The sequence below is a fragment of the Chionomys nivalis genome, chromosome 23 (assembly GCF_950005125.1).
Source record: "Chionomys nivalis chromosome 23, mChiNiv1.1, whole genome shotgun sequence".
In the NCBI taxonomy this organism is placed as follows: Eukaryota; Metazoa; Chordata; class Mammalia; order Rodentia; family Cricetidae; genus Chionomys; species Chionomys nivalis.
In genome coordinates, this window is record NC_080108.1 from 14,948,338 (window position 1) to 14,965,737 (window position 17,400).

The 17,400-nt window shown below is 45.8% G+C and overlaps 1 protein-coding gene across 1 annotated transcript in view; it reads left to right on the forward strand.

Annotated features, from left to right (window-relative positions):
* Positions 1–11,886, forward strand: part of LOC130865092 (BOS complex subunit NOMO1-like) — a 38,834-nt gene extending 26,948 nt beyond the window's left edge. Inside the window, exon 5 of the mRNA XM_057755968.1 lies at positions 341–11,886. Within this exon, the coding sequence (XP_057611951.1) occupies positions 341–11,852 (11,512 nt within the window). The 3' untranslated portion in view covers positions 11,853–11,886. The remainder of the gene's footprint in view (positions 1–340) is intronic.
* Positions 11,887–17,400: the final 5,514 nt, after the last annotated feature.

Sequence of the window (17,400 nt, forward strand, 5' to 3'; positions counted from 1 at the left end):
TTTTGAGATAATTAGCCTTGGCTGTCCAGTGAGCCCAGGGGACCCACTTCTCTCTGCTTCCCCAGCACTGGGGCACTGTGTCCCTTTCTTTTCATGTGGGTCCTGGGGATGGAACTCAGCTTCTCTCTTTGTACAGCATGTCCTTTCCTCACTGACTCACACATTTTGCTCTTGGTGGAGGGATTCTTTACATAAACAACTGATGTTTGTGAATGCAACCCCTCCTTTCATCTCGCCCTTAGACCAAAAATGTTTTGAACTTGAAACAACCACTCTCTCTCTTCTTACTAATTTTATGCATACTGATCCCAAAGAAAATGAAAACATTTCTTTTTGTCAGGTCAACACTTATAAGTTTACAAGACTCGCAAGATTTATCTTCCTCCTCTGTCTCTGACATTGTGGGTCGGGAGGCTATCCCACCTTCTTGCTACTGTACGTCGGGAAACCGTTCTTATGACTCCAGCGTGTCCTCTGTATCATCCAGTGAGTCCGCTGTATCATCCAGTGACAGCTCGAACCCATCTTACCTTCCAGTCTTTCCTGGAGGAGCAACGTGGCAATTGCACAGCCATAGCTTACCTGCTTTCTCCCGAAAGGAACCGCCCGCTCCCAGGAGCCAGGGCTCATCCCTGCCGACTTTTCAGCAGGCAGATCTTAAGAAATCAGATCTTTTTCAAAATTTGGCAGCTCTTCCTCCCTTAAAAACTCAACGCTTTTTTATTAATTCAATTTTAGAAAACCTAGATTCTAGCAAACAAGAGAATACAATAAATAAAAGAAAGAATCATTTGGCCCAATCAGGTCTTGGGCCAAATTCTGTTTTGAATGAGAGCCCAGGCCCCCCCCTAGTACGGGCTCCACTCCAGCTCTCTCCTTTAGTCAGAGGAGAACTGGAAGGACACATGTCTCATAAGGTTTCTACTTTGCGGGCACAAGTGATGCCTCTGCCTGTGAAGAAATCCTGGGAAATACTCAATCATTTCATGGATGTACAAGGAGTCCCTGAACAAGGGCTCCCCAAAACTCAGTTACCTACACTCCTCCCTCAGAGGGCTGAGCAAAATACCAACCGATCTCCAGATGCTCCATCGTTTCATGTCCATGTAAACATTGGGGTGAATTCTGAATTAAGCAGGACGGAAGTGTCACAGCCGCTGACCTCAAACAAGCAGTTAGAGTCTGCTAATGACCGCCAGGTTCTTAGCTACAACCCTGTAGTTACATCAATGGGCACTCCAGCTCCCATTAACATAGTTCGGGAAGAAAAAGCTTTACTGAAAAAGGATCCAAGACATGTGTTAGAGCTGAATATAGATCAGAGGGTCCTAGGTCTTCCAGAAAAAAGGATACAGCCACAAAGGGCACAAGTAACTGACATGGAACTGACAGCCCAGGTACCACGCTCAGCCACGGACAGCGTAAAGGTTACTCCAGTGGCATTGCTTCAGGTTATGGGCTTGATGGGAATGATCCCAGAATCACACGCGCAGGTGATAGACAGCGTGGGGTTTCCCCCGCAGCCACCAAATCAAGCAGAAACAGTGAGTCTAACTCCCCGGCCATCAGACCAACCAAAAACAGTAACAAGTCTTCAGCATTCAGCTACGGAATCAAAGAGTATGGCCTCAAGACTGAGTCCAGTCACAGATAAAATGAAGGTAACTCCTGTGGAATTGCTTCGCATCATGGATTCCATGGGGCTGATTGATGAATTATACCCACATGTCATAGAACCAGCAGCAATAGCCCCAAAGCCACAATACCAAGTCATGGAGTCGCCAAAGGTGGATACATTGCATGGCCACCAAGCCATACGACCAGAAGATAAGAGTCTAGGGCTACAGCAATCAGTTCTGGGAACTGTGGAAGTGATCCCCCAGCCTCAGCATAAAGTCATGGGAACACCGAACACGACCTTGGGGCCACAGAATCAAGCCCCAGAACACATTGGGATTGCTCCCGGTCCAATACGTGAAAATATATTGGAAATTAGCTCAAGTGCACTTCCTAAAGCCATTGATTATACAAAAGCAACCCCAGTGGCACAACAGACCATGGATTTCATGCAGGAAATTCCACCAGGACAGCCACACATTCCAGAACCTCGGGCTCTGATCCAAACTAAAAATTTGACCCCACTGCCAGCTCAGCCAGACGTTCTGACTTCTGCTGTCCCAAGAGGAGCAGCAGAATCTCGAGGCATACCTCCACAGCTACCGTCTACAGCCCTAGCGTCATCAGGAGTGATTCTGCTACCAGCAGGTCAGTCCCCGCATGCTCTAAAGGTGACCCCGATAGTACAGGCGCCACCTGGGGTGGGAATGATCCCACCACTCCAAGTTGTAGAGCCTCCTGGTTTGACTCCACAGCCAGAGTTACAGAACGTAAAATCTGAGCCCTTAATCCCAGATCCAAGATTGCGAAATATGAAATCTGTGGACATAGCCATGGATTTAGTCCCAGAAAAGGTAAAATATGGACCACCGACCTCAAGAGCAGTATCTACAGATTTGACCCTAGAATTGCATCAGCTGACTATGCAGTTTGAGGAATTAACCCACATGCCACAATTGCAAGGTGAGGAATCTGTGCCATCGGCCCCTGAATCTCAACTTCAAGATGTGAAATCTGGCCAAGTGATAGTTGAAGCACAACTCCAAAACATACAGGCTGCTGGGCTGGCCCCAGGTCCACAGGGGCAAAGTGATACGTCAGTACATTTGACCCCTGGTTCACAGACTCAAGGTATGCAAGGGGTTGTTCATTCAGCCCTATCGCAGGAGTTACAAGGAGATTCAAAAATGGTGGAGTTGGCTCCAAGACCATCACTTGAAGATATGAAATCTGTGAACTTGACCCGAAAACCATATTCACAAAGCACCAGCTTTGAGAAGACAGCCCATGTACCATTGCTCGAAGATAGAAAGACTCTATTGTTGGTAGAAGGTAGGAGTTTAATTCCCGAGGCACTGGTGGAAAGTGTGAATCTTAGTGAATTGGTCCCAAGCACACACCTTTGTGCGGTAAAATCCTTAGAAGTGAACCCCGACCCAAGTTATCATTTCCTGGAACCTGCAGAATTGGCCCTACGGTGTCAAGCCCCAGAAGAAAGAGTGGGCTCTGACATTTGTCATCAGGTGGAAGAATCTGTTGAGCTGACACAATCATCATTAGGAATGAGGCTGATACCACTGAGCCAAACCTCAGACTCTATGGAGATGTACTCACCACCACTCCAAGAAACTCTTGAAACTAGGAACCAGGTTGTAAAAGAGATGGAAGAGACTCCAGAATCACAAAACGCAATTAAAGATGCTCTGGATTTGCTACCAGAATCAGAAGTACAGAATATGAACTCAGCAGTGATGGCCCCAGAACCACAGCCCTCAGATGGGAAGTTTCTTCATGGGACTCTAGAATCATGTTCTGAAGTAACTAACTCATCAGAAATAAATCTTAGTCTAGAATACGAAGACAGAGAGACTATCAGATTAACATTTCCTAAAGTTGATGATACTCAGGGGGCCATGATAGAACCATATTCAGAAATGGGATCTCTGGAGTTGGGTCTAGAACCAGGAGTGCAAGGTGAGAAATCGGAGTCCTTGGCTCAACACTTGCAGTCTGTGGAAGTAATTGGTGAACCACCTGTACTAGCTGCAGAGCCTATCGCACTAACTACAGGACCCAAACCACACATTAAAGATGTGATCCCAGGGCCCCAGCTCGAAGTCAAACTTAGGCAAATGGATACAGAATCACAGTTGCAAAATGAGGAATCTGTAAATGTAACACGACAGTTGTCTCTAGGAGAGGTAGGTCCTGAAAAGACAAAGCCAGAGTCAGGGCCACAGAGTCCATCCCCGAAGGAACTGATTGAGGAGACACAGCCCCCGAAAGTGAAATCTGTGCATTTAAATCTAGGCCCACAGCAGCTAAGTATCAAATCTGGGTTGATTCCAGGGCCACAACTGCAAAGTGTCAGATTTCCAACGTTCTACCAAGGGGGAAAACGAGGAAATTTCATCTCAGGCCCCCCACGTTATGGTGTGAAATCTGATGAGGCACTATCTCGTTCCCCAGTACCAGAAATCAGATCATCAGATTATATCCCGGGGCCAAATCTTCCAGAAGCAAAACTGCAACATGTGAAGCCTGTGGAAGTAAATGTAGGACCATGCTTGCAAGCTGTGAAATTCTCTGATCTGACCCCTGAGCCCAAGCACCAAGGTTTCAGATGTACACAGGTCATACCAGGTATTCACTTTCAAGATAGGAAGTCTCAGGGACTTTTGCCAGAATCATTTTTGCCATTAAGCCAAGAGCTTAATGCCATTAAGCCAAGAGCTTCAAAGCAGGAAGAGTTAACGCCAGGGCCACATTTGGGAGATGTGAAATCTATGGAGTTAAGGTCAAAGTCAGAGCGGGGAAAAGTCAAAGCTATACTGTTAACCCCAGGGAAACAAGCAGGAGATAAAGTACCTGAGGAGCTGCCCCGGGGCCCCAACTTGAAAGGTTTAAAATCTGAGTTACTACCTTCAAGACCACAGTTAGAGAATAGGAAATCTGCAGTCTTAACTGTAGGACAATGTCCAGAGAGGATAAAATCTACAGTGGTATCCCCATGTAGTTCCCAGTCAGATGGTACAAAAACTGTGAAGTTGATTCCAGGTTCAACAATTCAAGACTTGAAGACTGTGGGGCTGGCCCGTGATACACATGTTCAGGATGCAAATGCCATGGGTTTGAAACTTGAACCAAAGCAAGAAGAGAGTCCTGTGACTTTTGTACCAGGGATACAGTTTCAAGATGAGTTTATGGAGGTGTTGCAGGTGCCTCAACTACAAGGTATAAAACCCAAGGAACTGACTGCACAGTCACAAATGCGGGGTAGGAAACATGTGATTATCTCATGTTTGAAGCCACAAAGTCTAAAACCTGTGAATATATCCAAAACACAAGGAATCCCAGGAGTAAAACTTGTGAATTTAGTCTCAACACAACCGTGTCGAGGGATGGCGCCTACAGATTTAACTCTCAAGCCTGGACAGGATGACCAGATAACTGTAAGATCACCCGAGTGGAAAGGTAGGGTTTTAGACCAGCTGAGCAAACATTTTGAGTCAGAAAATGTGTTGTCCATGAAGTCAGGTCAAGAAGCCAAACCTGCAGATAAAAAACCCAAAGAGATCAAATTTAAAGTACAATTTAAAGATACACCATCATTTGAATCGACTCCTAAACCAGTTGTTCACAGTGTAAAACCTGAAGAGGCCCAAGATGAATCCCAGGTGCCAAGTATGAAACCATGCCAGGTGACTCCAGGGCCACAGGAGCACCAGGTGAACGTCTCAGAGCCAATGTTAGAGCCACCATTTCAAGATGTGAAAACTATGGTGTTCACAGAGCCACACACGGGAAGTACAAAATCCGTCCGATGGATACCAATATCTAAATTTAAAAATGAGAAATGGGTAGGGTCAGACTTGAGGTTGCAATTTCAAAGTTCCACACCTACAGAATTGAAGCCGTCTACAAAATGGAGGGGTGTGAGGCCCTCTGAATTGACTGTCAGGTCTAAAATAACTCAAGAAGAAAAATCTGTAGGGTTGCATCTTGAGCCACAGTCACAGCAAGTAAAAACCTCTCCGTTAGCACTAGGGCTTCAGAAAACAAAAACTTTGAACTTAACATCAGAGCCACAACCTCAAGGAATCAAAACTGTGGATCAAAACAAAGATCTACCAAGTCCTCCATGTGTAAATTCTTCCATATGCACCCCAGGACCAAGTCCTCCGTGTGTGAATTCTTCCGGATGCACCCCGAAGCCAAGTCCTCCGTGTGTGAATTCTTCCGTATGCACCCCAGAGTCAAGTCCTCCGTGTGTCAATTCTTCCGTATGCACCCCAGGACCAAGTCCTCCGTGTGTGAATTCTTCCGGATGCACCCGGGAGCCAAGTCCTCCATGTATGAATTCCACTGAGTGCAATTCTAAAGCACATTTTCAAGGTGTGAATTCTGCATGCATTCCAAGCCAAAACCCTCAGTGTGAACATTCTAATAGGAATAATCTTGGGCCACTTCTTCAAGGAATGCATTCTGATACAACATTTCCAGCACCACAAAATATGTGTGTAAATTGTGTTTGGTGCAGTGCCCAAACACATTTGCAAAATGTGAATTCTTCTGCATGTACTCGAAGACAAGAATCACAGTCTGCAAATTCTATGGGATACAACCCTGGGCCACATTTAGAAGCTCCTAAACTTCAAGGTATGAAGTTTCCTGAGTTGAATCCAGGGACAGGAATTCAAAGAGAGATGCCTATAACAGTTAACCCAGGACAGCACTTGCAAGATTTAAGGCTTGAATTAACTCCAGGGTCAAATATTACAGGTATAGCACCTGCAGAATACAACCCTGGGCCACAGGAACAATGTGTGAATTTTTCTGAATTGAATCCAGGATTAGAATTACAATGCATAAATTTAGCGAAGCTTGGTTCAGGGCCACAGTTGCAAAACATAAAGTCCTTTGCATCGACCTCTGGATCTGGATCAGAATCGCGGTGTACAAGATCTGTTCTATTGAGCCCTGGACCCCCTTTTCAAGGTGTGAAGCCATCTAACTTATCGGTAGGGGCAAAGTTTCAAGAGATCCCATTTTTGAAGAAGCAATTTGGGTCACGGCAGCAAACTGCACAACCCATGTTGACTCAGAAGCCTCAGTCAACTGGTGTGGACTCTGTGGAAGTTTTACCAACACCACTGCCTGAAGATAAAATGTTTCCAGAGATGAGCAAACAGCCATTGCTTTGTACAAACTCTGTAAACCTGACACCTGGCTATGGTCTGCAGGACTTCAAAAGTAAGGAATTTTCACTAGGACCGTGCTTTCAAACAGTTATGTGTTTGAAGCCAGGATCACAGTCTCAGAGCGGGAACTCTTCAGAGTTCGCTCCATGCCACGGGTCTCAATGTGCTCAGTCTTTCTTTGCCCCAAAGCCATGTCTTCAAGATCTAAAACCCATGGAGCTGAGGCTTGGATCGCATCAGCAAAGTATGAATTGCCAACAGATTGCTTTAGATGAAACGCCAATGGTAGTAACACAGGAGTCCACCAGGAAGTCCTTGGCAGGACCAGCACTGACAAGTGTCAAATTTTCAGATTTAATTCCAGAGTCGCAGTCGCAATGTATGAAATTTAAGGCTTTGACTTCAGAACTGAGGGGGCAAAGTGTAAAACATGTGAAATTATCATCAGTGTCCCTGCCACGAAGTGGAAACTCTGTGGGCTTATCACCAAGTCCATTCCTTCAAAATGTGACATTTGGGAACCAAATTCCCCAAACAAATGATCAAATCACAGAACCCTCTAAGGTGACGTGCAGACCAGTACACCACCTGGTGGACTATGCAGAGATGAACACGAAGATCAGGTACCAAGCCCCTAAATTGGAAAATTATATTCCGCTGCCTGTTTATCAAGAAGATGCGGGATCTTCAGAAATGACGAAAGGGTTTAGACACAAAAGCACAGAAACAACAGAGAAATCTATGAGGTTGTTCCCCAAGCCAACGGATACAGTCACAGAATTATTGGGGATGCCGCAGCAGCCAGAGCTTCAAGTGCCAGGATTTGCTGATCTGACTCCAACACTAAGTGATCAAGATTCAAATGCCTCAGAACTGACCCCACAGAAAAACTACCAGAGCCTAGAAACCCTGGAGATGCTTTCTTGTTCGTGGCCTCAAGTGAAAGATTTCAAGCAGTCACAGACCCAACCAGCCACAGGATCTAAGAGAATGACCCTCGACCTCAAGAATCATGCCACAGAAATGACGGTGCTAACTCGTAAGGTAAGACAGCAAGAGAAAGAATTTCTTAGAGTGACTTCAACACCAGTAAACAGAGAGACTGAATGTGTCGAAAAATCTCCATGGCCATATCCTCAAGACTTAGGACCTGTGATGGGGAGCTCCGAGAAAAGATCCCCAAGGGAACAATCTGTAGCCTCGTCACCAAGGCCATTCTATCATGTTCCGGATTCTGCTCCAGGAATAACACCAGGACCTCAGATTCCTGAATCTGTAGGTTTGACCTCTAAGCCATGGCTGCAAAGGGAAAAATTCTTAGAGTTGGCCACCCAGCCAACCAATCAAGTTGTGGGAAATACAGCCTCTGTAGAGCTCACGTTTGAGGAATGTCAGACAGAAGAGGTAGGAATTGGTCTAACAACGCCCCAGAAGGCAAGCATTGAAAAAGCGAACGTCACTCCAATAGAATCACTGGATCAGATTATAAACTTCGTAACGGTGAGTCCAAAGCCACTCGATCAAATGACAGAACCTGCAAAGACACAGCTTCAAGTTCCTCAAGTCTCTGAATCTCTGACAGTGATTCCTGGACCACCAGTTCAAGTTATAGAGTCAGTGATGATACCGGAGCCGACCTCTCAAGGGTCAAAATATGTTGATTTGACTCCCAAACTGCATGATAGGATAGTTGCAGAGTTTGCTCCAAGACTTTGGCTACAAAATGTGCAATCTAAGAAATTAATCGCAGAACCAACACATCATATTTTAGAAACGATAGAATTATCAGGCTTTCAAGTGATAAAGACGATATTGCTTCCCAAGCCCCTGCTTCTGATTGTGAAATCCGAAGAGTTGGCACCAGGACCAAGTCCTCAGGCTGTCGAACCAATAGGAGTTGCCACAAGATCAAGAACTCAAGTAAAGGATCCTTTGAATTTACTCCCAAGACCACATCTTCAAGACAAGATAAAACCTATAAAACGAACTCGAAGGGCAGATATTCAAGAGACTTTTCCAGAATTAATCGTACAGCAAACATTTCCACTTGAGGAACCTCCAGTATTAACTCATAAGCAAAGGCTTCAGGCTGGAAAATCTGTAGGACTCAAAAGAGAATCTCCTAAAGTACTGGAAATGGATCTGAATCAAGGACGGGTGTGTCAGAACAGAGCTTCGGAAATGATAACATCAGAAAAGTTACAAGCAGAGAATTACTTCTCTAGGTTCATAAGCAGCCCTCCGATACCATTTATTTCAAGCTCTGTCAAAACAAGCGAATTAGGGCCCCTTCAGGGTTCTGGAAGGCCGGAAGTGTCAAGAGCCCGGACTATGAAGAACTCTAATGCTGACATTTTGCAGTCTCCAGAGTCCTATACAGAAACTATTAGGATGCGGTCACCAGCTCTTCCCTTGGTCCTTCCCTCTGATAAAACAGGGAACTCTGTGGGATCCCTATATCCCGAGATCTGGGATATGGATATCATAACTAAGGAATCAACCGAAAAGAAGCAAATGGAAGAATTTGGGAATTTACTGCAGAGCTATGCTCCTTATCCACTGAGATTACTACCCTCGGAGTTTCAGGCAGGATTAGGAGCTCGAAGAAACTCTATCCGTTCTTTCCTGGGCAGACAACTGAACATCTGGGAAAGCCATGTCTGTAGGCAGCGACTACCCAGGAAGTACCTCTCCAATATGCTGATGCTGGGGAATGTTCTGGGAACCACTATGGAAAGGAAGCTTTGTTCTCAACCGTTTTTAACAGAAGGAGCCACTATGGATATCTGCCGATCGATTCAGAATTTATTTGGGGTTCCAGCTGAACTGATGGAATTTTCCCAGAGCCTACTAGAGAGGGGCCCAAGGACGATTTCACAGACGTCAGTGGCCAAAAACTATATTCAGAGACATATCTTAGGCCATGGTCACGAGAAAAGAATGCCCTTAAAGATGTGGACACGCGGATCCACATCCTCCATTATACAGCAGTACTCTGGTACTAGATTGGGACTAAAGAAAACAAACTCAAAACTCAGTGATATACTCCAGGAAGTCACTCAGCACGTGCCTGTCTCATGTACAGGGGCCCAGTTTCCTGCCTTAGGGAAGCCAGAGTCTCCTCTCGGGATACTTTACAATAGGGAAGATCCTGTTTCCAGGGAGCCGAGTAAAACCTCCCAGAGCGATTCACAGACAGGAACTTTTGAGTCTCACCGCTCAAAGTCAAGTTATTTTTCCCAGACCAAGACCGATCACTCAGAACAGCTCCATCTACTTAAAGATCTACAGCTAAAGGTAGCAGCAAAACTCTTACGCAGTCAAATACCCCACAACGTCCCTCCACCCCCAGGGTCAGGTCTTGTCCTGAAATACCCCATCTGCTTGCAGTGCGGCCAATGTTCAGGATATAGGTGCGGTCATGAGTTACAGTCTGGTTTTGGGTCTTACCTTCTCATCTACCCACAGATCCACCTTATAAGAAACCCTGAAGGCCACGGTGAGACTCGATTGCATCTTGGTTTTAGGTTGCGCATAAGGAAAAGACCTCACATCTCAAAGCATCATGGGAGAAACAGAGCGGACACATCGAAGAGCCCTTCATCACTGCACAGGGAAGCTAAAATGTATACGCCAGCTTCCAAGAGTCCAACTTCTACAAGAGATTTCCAGCCCAGATCTTCCCAGTCTCCGGCTTCTGTACCAGTTCACAGGAGGCAAAAGCAATGGGGCAGCTGTGGCGTGGCAGGGAAGACAGAAGCCAAAGACTCTGGGCATTATGAATTCTGTGAGGTTCTCTCCACGTCAGAGAGTGGCTCTGAAAGTAACCGGCATGAAAAATGGGCTAAGTCAAGACGCAGAAAGATGCAAAACATAAAATTCTACAAAAACAGACCCACAGAAGAGTGTCCTTCTGGAACACTGACAGATCCATCAAGAAGCAAGAGTATCAAAACCGCTCAAACCAGCACTGTTTCTTCAAAGAGACAACCAAAGAAATCCTCCCAGCCCAGGTTCATCCAGCTGCTTTTTCAGCGCCTAAAGCAGGCATTCCAAAGAGTTATGGCTCTCACTGCACAGAAGCCTGAGGACAGGGCTAGTCCAGACAATTTGTGGTCAAGCAAAAACTTGTACCCCAAAGAAAAAGACGAGGATGATTGTTTAACAGGAGATGGCAGAGGGGCCAGCACACCTGTTATCAAGCAAAGGTTCATGGGTTCCACCCCTAAGAAAGAAGACAGGTTGCAGAAAACATGTGACCAAGCTCAACAATCAAAACAAGTGAGCTCTCTCCAACGCCACAGTCCTCAGACAAAGCCTACGAGTCCCTCTGACAGAACCCTCAGAAGCCTCTCGGAGAGGAGATGTCGCAGTCCCTCCCAGAGGAAGGATCGCAGTCCCTCTAGAAGAACCCCTCAGAGTATCTCTGACAGGAGCCTGCCCAGGCTCTCTAAGGGGAGAGGTCGCAGTCCCGCAGGGAGGAGCCAACCCAGCCCTTCTGGGAGAAGGCCTCGCAGTTCCTCAGGGAGGAGCCCTTGTGAGAGAAGGGGACATAATTCCTCCCCCAAGGGTCAGCTCGGTCTTTATGGGAGGAACCAACACAGTCCCCCTTTTCAGAGATGCCGCAGCCCCTCAAAAAGGAGCCATCTCAGTCCTATTCGGAGAACATGGGCCAGTTCTTCAGAACGGAGCCATAGTACTCTCTCTGAGAGACCCCCTTCCAGACACTCTGGCAGGACAAGGCATAGCTCTTCTGGAAGAGGCTACCGCAGTCCCTCTAAGTCCAGGCTCCACAGGCCTTCCGGACTCCACCGCAGCCATTCTCAGAGAACTCACTACAGCCCCTCTGACAGCAGCTGCGGTCATTTTGAAAGGAGCCGACGCTTAGAGCGGAACCAGGAAGGTCACCATGCGAGACCCCATCACAGCCCCAAGGGGAAGCTCCGGCACAGTTCCCCTAAGGAGAGACCCAGACATTCAACTCTCCAAGGGACCACACCCGAAACATATGTCTGGTATATGGGGTGCTGGTGATCAAAGTCGGGCGGCATGCTTGTTAGGCAAGCCCCAGCCCTCTAAAATTAAAATGGTCTTAAAAATTATTTTAGTTGTTTGTTTGTGTGTATGACGTGTGTGTGGATGCAGGCATGCCTGTGTTATGCTGTGCTTGTGGAGTTGATTCTCTCCATCTACTGTGGGTCCTGGGGATTGAACACTCATCAGTAGTAGGCTTATGCAGCAAGACCTTTTAACCAGTGAGACATCTTGCCGGTCCTATATTGATGGTTTTAAAAAATATTTATTTTATGTGTATGGGTATTTTGTCTGCATATATGTCTATGTTCCATGTGGTCTGTACACCACATGCATGCCTGATTTTCCCCAAGGCTAGAAGATGGCATTGGATCCCATGGACTGGAGTTACAGAAGACTGTAAGTTTCTAGGTGGGTCCTGGGAATTGAATCCTGGACCTCTGGAAGAGCAAGCAGTGCTCTTAACTGATGAGCCATCTCTCTAGCCTCTTAGTTAAAAAAAATAGGTCAAATGTCATGGCACACGGTTTTAACCTAAGCACTGGGGAATCTGAGCAGATCACTGAGTTTGAGGTCAACTTGGTCTACACTGTGTGTCTCCACTGTGTGATGGGCAGATTTTGAAGGACAAGGCTAACATCAGTAAGGCTAGGGAAGAGGCTTTTGTACGACTGAGGTGGGAGATGCTGGCGGTCTGGACTGGTGGTCGTATGGCCAGGCCAGATATCAGACTGGGAATGCATGTAGTGTCTAAGACCTGGGCTGGGATGTAGCCCAGCTGGTAGAGCACTCTAGTGTTCGCTAAGCTCTGGGTTGGTCTCCACCACCGAATAAACTGGCGAGGCAGTGCAAGCCTGCAATCTCAGCACTGAGAGGAAGAGGCAGGAGGATCAGAACTCCAAGGTCACCCTTGGCTATATATGAAATTTGAGGCCAGCCTGGGCTCCACAAGACTTTGCTTAAAAACAAAATCTCAAAAAAAGCCGGGCAGTGGTGGCACACGCCTCGGGAGGCAGAGGCAGGCGGATCTCTGTGAGTTCGAGGCCAGCCTGGTCTAAAAGAGCTAGTTCCAGGACAGGAACCAAAAGCTACGGAGAAACACTGTCTCGAAAAATCCAAAAAAAAAAAAAAAAAAAAAAAACTCAAAAAAACAAGACAAAAACCAAATTGGGGCTGGAAGGATGGTTTAGCAGTTAAGAGCATTTGTTGCTCTTGTAGAGGACCTGAGTTTGGTTCCCAGCACCTACAAAGTGGCTCACAACCACTCCAGTTTCAGGGGATCTGATACCCTCTTCTGACCTCCATGGGTGCCAGCCATACATGGGTACCTGTGTAAGCAAAACAGTCATATACGTAATAATAAAATAAATATACCTTAAAAGGTAAAAAGTAGACAGACAGACAGAGAGGTAGGTAGGTAGGTAGGTAGGTAGGTAGGTAGGTAGATAGATAGATAGATAGATAGATAGATAGATAGATAGACACACAGACACACAGGCAGACAAGGTAGAGTCCTGAGAACTTGTGGACAGCTTACATGGGGTCAAGGGAGGAGGGGTATATATGAAAAAGCTCAAGCTGCTTCCCAGAAACAGCTGACATTACTAAACCCTTACATCTAAGCCTTTTGCAGATTCGTTCTTGTTCTTCACCACCATTACCATCGCCACTCTCTTTTATAACACTATGTGGTAAATACTGTCATCATTGCCCCCATTTTATATGAAAAGAACCAAATCCCAGGGTTGGAAAGGGTGAATGACCTTTCTAAGTTTATACAAGATGAAAAGTTGAACCAACGTTTGAACTCAAGGAATTTGAGGTCCCAAATGTGTTCATTACCTCTGTGCCACACCCAGGAAAGACACAGAGGTATGTTAAAAAGACTTGGGCAGGCTGCAGAGATGGCTTAGTGGTTAAGAGTGTGTACTGCTCTTGCAGAGGACCTGAGTTCAATTCCCAGTATCTACATATGAAGGCTCATAACTGCCTGAAGCTCTCGCTCCAGGGGATCCTACACCTCTGGCCTCTGCAGGGACCATCATTCATGTGGACATACCCACACATGGACCCTCACACAGACACATTGTGGCAGTGTGGATGGGACTGCCTCCCACTGGCTCAGACGTCTGAAGACTTGGTCCCCAGGAGGTGGAACTGTTTAGGAGGGATTGGGAAGTATGGCCTTGCTGGAGGAGGTTTGTCACTGTGGGTGAGGCTTTGCTGTTTCAAAAGTTTTCTGCCATCTCCAGTGCTGTCTGTTTGCTGGTTCCATGATGTGAGCTCTCAGCAGTCGGAGCTCTGTGAGTTCAAGGCCAGCCTGGGCTACTAGAGCTAGTTCCAGGACAGGCTCCAAAGCTACAGAAAAACCCTGTCTCAAAAAACCAAAAAATAAATAAAGAAAAATAAATAAACAATAAAAAAGAGAAAAGACAGAAGGGCAAAGGCCAAAAGCTAAAATCTGAGCAGCAGGAAAGGGGGTGCTGCTCTGAAGGCAAATGCATGTATCCGACAATGAGCCTCGGGCCTTCAGCACGTGGATGGGCTGAGTCAGTCTCTGAGTAAACCCGGCCTAGCCCGTTCTGTAGCAAAGGGCACCAAAGCAAGCGGAGCACAGCCTTAACATGGATTCTGATTGCTACAGAAGCAAACAACCATCTCAGAGGGAAAACAAGTAGAGACTGCCTTCAGAGTAACATGTGGGTGTATGTGTGCAAGCACACGCACATACAACACAACCAGTATGAAAGAATAAATTGTAATTATAAACAGTAATTTTAGGTCTTTAAGCATTTTAGATATTAAAAATGGCAGTTATAGACAATGCATTGTAATAAAATTAAATATTACATATTTGAAGAATGGAAAATTAACTAAGGAAAGACTGGAGTGGCTGGGCATACTGGAAAAAGAATCAAATAAAATTTTATGGAAGTGAAGCCTGAGACATTGAACATGGAGAAGTTCCTGGCCCAAATTTAACTCTGAAGCAAAACCCCAGTTGTGGCATAAGCAGCAGACAAGGAAAAGAGTGAGCCAAGGAGCTGAAGGAGAGATCTGAAGATACTATCTGGAATGTTCATGGAGCGGAAGAAGGAGACAAAGAAGAAGCTGAAAAGGCAAACAAGACGAAACAAGAAACGTAGCATATGCTGAGTCAGAATTCCTGGGAGAATGGTAACAGCGTTCCGAGAGAGAGTGGCCGAGAAGTTCCCAAGACTGAGCACGATGTGTGTGTTCGGAACTACATGAAACCCAACATATGCTGCATGGGATATCATTTAAATTCATGTAAAAAGGCTGGAGTACAGCTCAGTACCAGAGAATTCACTTCTAATGTACAGGTTCAGTCGCTAGCCATCCACTGCAAAAACAACCCCCAAACCCTCTAACCCGATGGGTGGCCTGTGACTACAGTCCCTGTCTCTCAAGAGGCAGGGCAGGAGGACAGCCAGGGTCCCGAAATCTGAGGCCAGTCTGTGCGATATGGCAAGACCCCTTCATGAGGAAAAATACTATGTACAAAAATTGTAGTCAAGTGTCAAAACATCGGAAAAAAAAGTAGGTTTTAGGAGCAACCAAAGGGGCAAGAGTAGACAGCTCAGAGATTAAGAACACTGCTATGGCAGAGGGCCCAAGCTTGGTTCCCAGCACACATGGGCACTCACAGCAAGTGGCCCATAACTCCAGCTCTGAGGGATCTGATGCCCTCTTCTGGCCTCAGCAGGCATTGCACACATGTGCACAACACATGTTATCTATTGGGATAACATGTTACAAAAAGCTAAGAAAAGTTAGCTGTCAGTTTGAAGTTGGGTACTTAGTCCCAAAGGGTTTTTAGAACAAAAGCTAAACAAAGCTATTTTCAGATCATCAAAACCTGAGAGAGTGGGCTGGAGAGATGACTCAGAGGTTAAGAGCATTGCCTGCTCTTCCAAAGGTCCTGAGTTCAATTCCCGGCAACCACATGGTGGCTCACAACCATCTGTAATGAGGTCTGGCGCCCTCTTCTGGCCTGCAGACATACACACAGACAGAATATTGTATACATAATATATATATATATATATATATATATATATATATCTGAGAGAGTATAATCTTCCACTAAAGAGACCCTCACCAAAGGGATTTCTAAGTAATATTCTCCAGGCAGAAAATTAATTCCTGAGGGGAGACCAACACTGCAAGAAGAAAAAGTAGGAAGAAATATGGTAGTGGGGAAATCTAAGTTCTGAGTGTCATAAAACACGTGTGGTGGCCCGTGTTTGTGATACCAGCCCTCATGGAGGCCAGCCTGGATTACAAGTTCCAGTTCCAGGTCATTCAGGGAGGAAGGAGAGAAGAGAAAGAATAAGACATTGAATATGAATGATGCCCATTTTGGGAGTTAAAAAAAATCTTACAGGAAGGCATGGTGGCCCAGGTCTGTAATCCCAGCACTCAAGTGCTTAGGAGGTAAAGGCAGGGGAATGGGAGGAAGGTGAGGGAGTGGGAACTGGGATTCACATGTAAAATGAAAAAAGATAGTGTGTTTTCTTTCTTAAAAAATTAAATAAATACATAATTTTTTAAAAAAAAAATCCCTCAAAAACCAAAACCAAACCAAACCAAAACAACAACAAAAAACCCCACACACAAAAAAAGAAAGAAAAACAAAACAAAATACAAAAACCAAAACCCATCAAAACTAAAGGAACCCTTTACTACTCCTGGAAGTGCAGTGGTAAATACTTGTGCAGTGTGCTTGAAGCCTGGGTTTGATTCCAGCACAACATCAGCAGCAGCAGCAGCAGCAGCAGCAGCAGCAGCAGCAGCAGCAGCAGCAGCAGCAACAACGAAGATTAGCACTAAGAACCAGAGAGAAGGTTCGATAGGTAGAGGCACCTGTTGGCCTGCATTCACTCCTAGGACCCGCATGGTGGGAAGAGCAGACTCCCACAAGTTGTCCTCTGGCCTCCATAGATGCATACACACATACACAAAATAAATAAATGTAATTTAAAAATTTAAAGGTTAGAATGAAAATATTGTTCAACAAAGAAAAAAGAGAGGTAACCAAAGCCTTGTAAGGTCCTATATTATTTGTGGGGAGAGAGAGAAAGTTACATGGTGGCTAACTTGAGAGCCTTCAAGGGCTTGCATATGAGTGTGTGGTATGTGTGGTGTGTGTGTGTGGTGTGTGTATGTGTGTGTGGTGTACGTGTTGTATGGTGTGTATGTGTGGTATGCGGTGTGTGTTTGGTATGTATGTGGAGAATTTGTGTGTGTGTGTGTGTGTGTGTGGTGTTGCGATGGGACAGTAAAGAGTGTTTTATGTGTAATTTGAAAAAGGAGGGATTTTGAATGGCCAAGAACAAGGACAAGGATGATGGCATGGAACCATCCCTCCTACTGGGGTCTGTCTTCTAGACTGCAAAGAATGCCATATGGTGACTTTATATAGTCCCAGGGCCACTGGAATGTGGCCTCATCTCTAGGAATGCAACACAAGGTCAGGAAACGCAAGCAAGGATAATTCCGGAGGCCATGCCAGTATGGGGAGGGG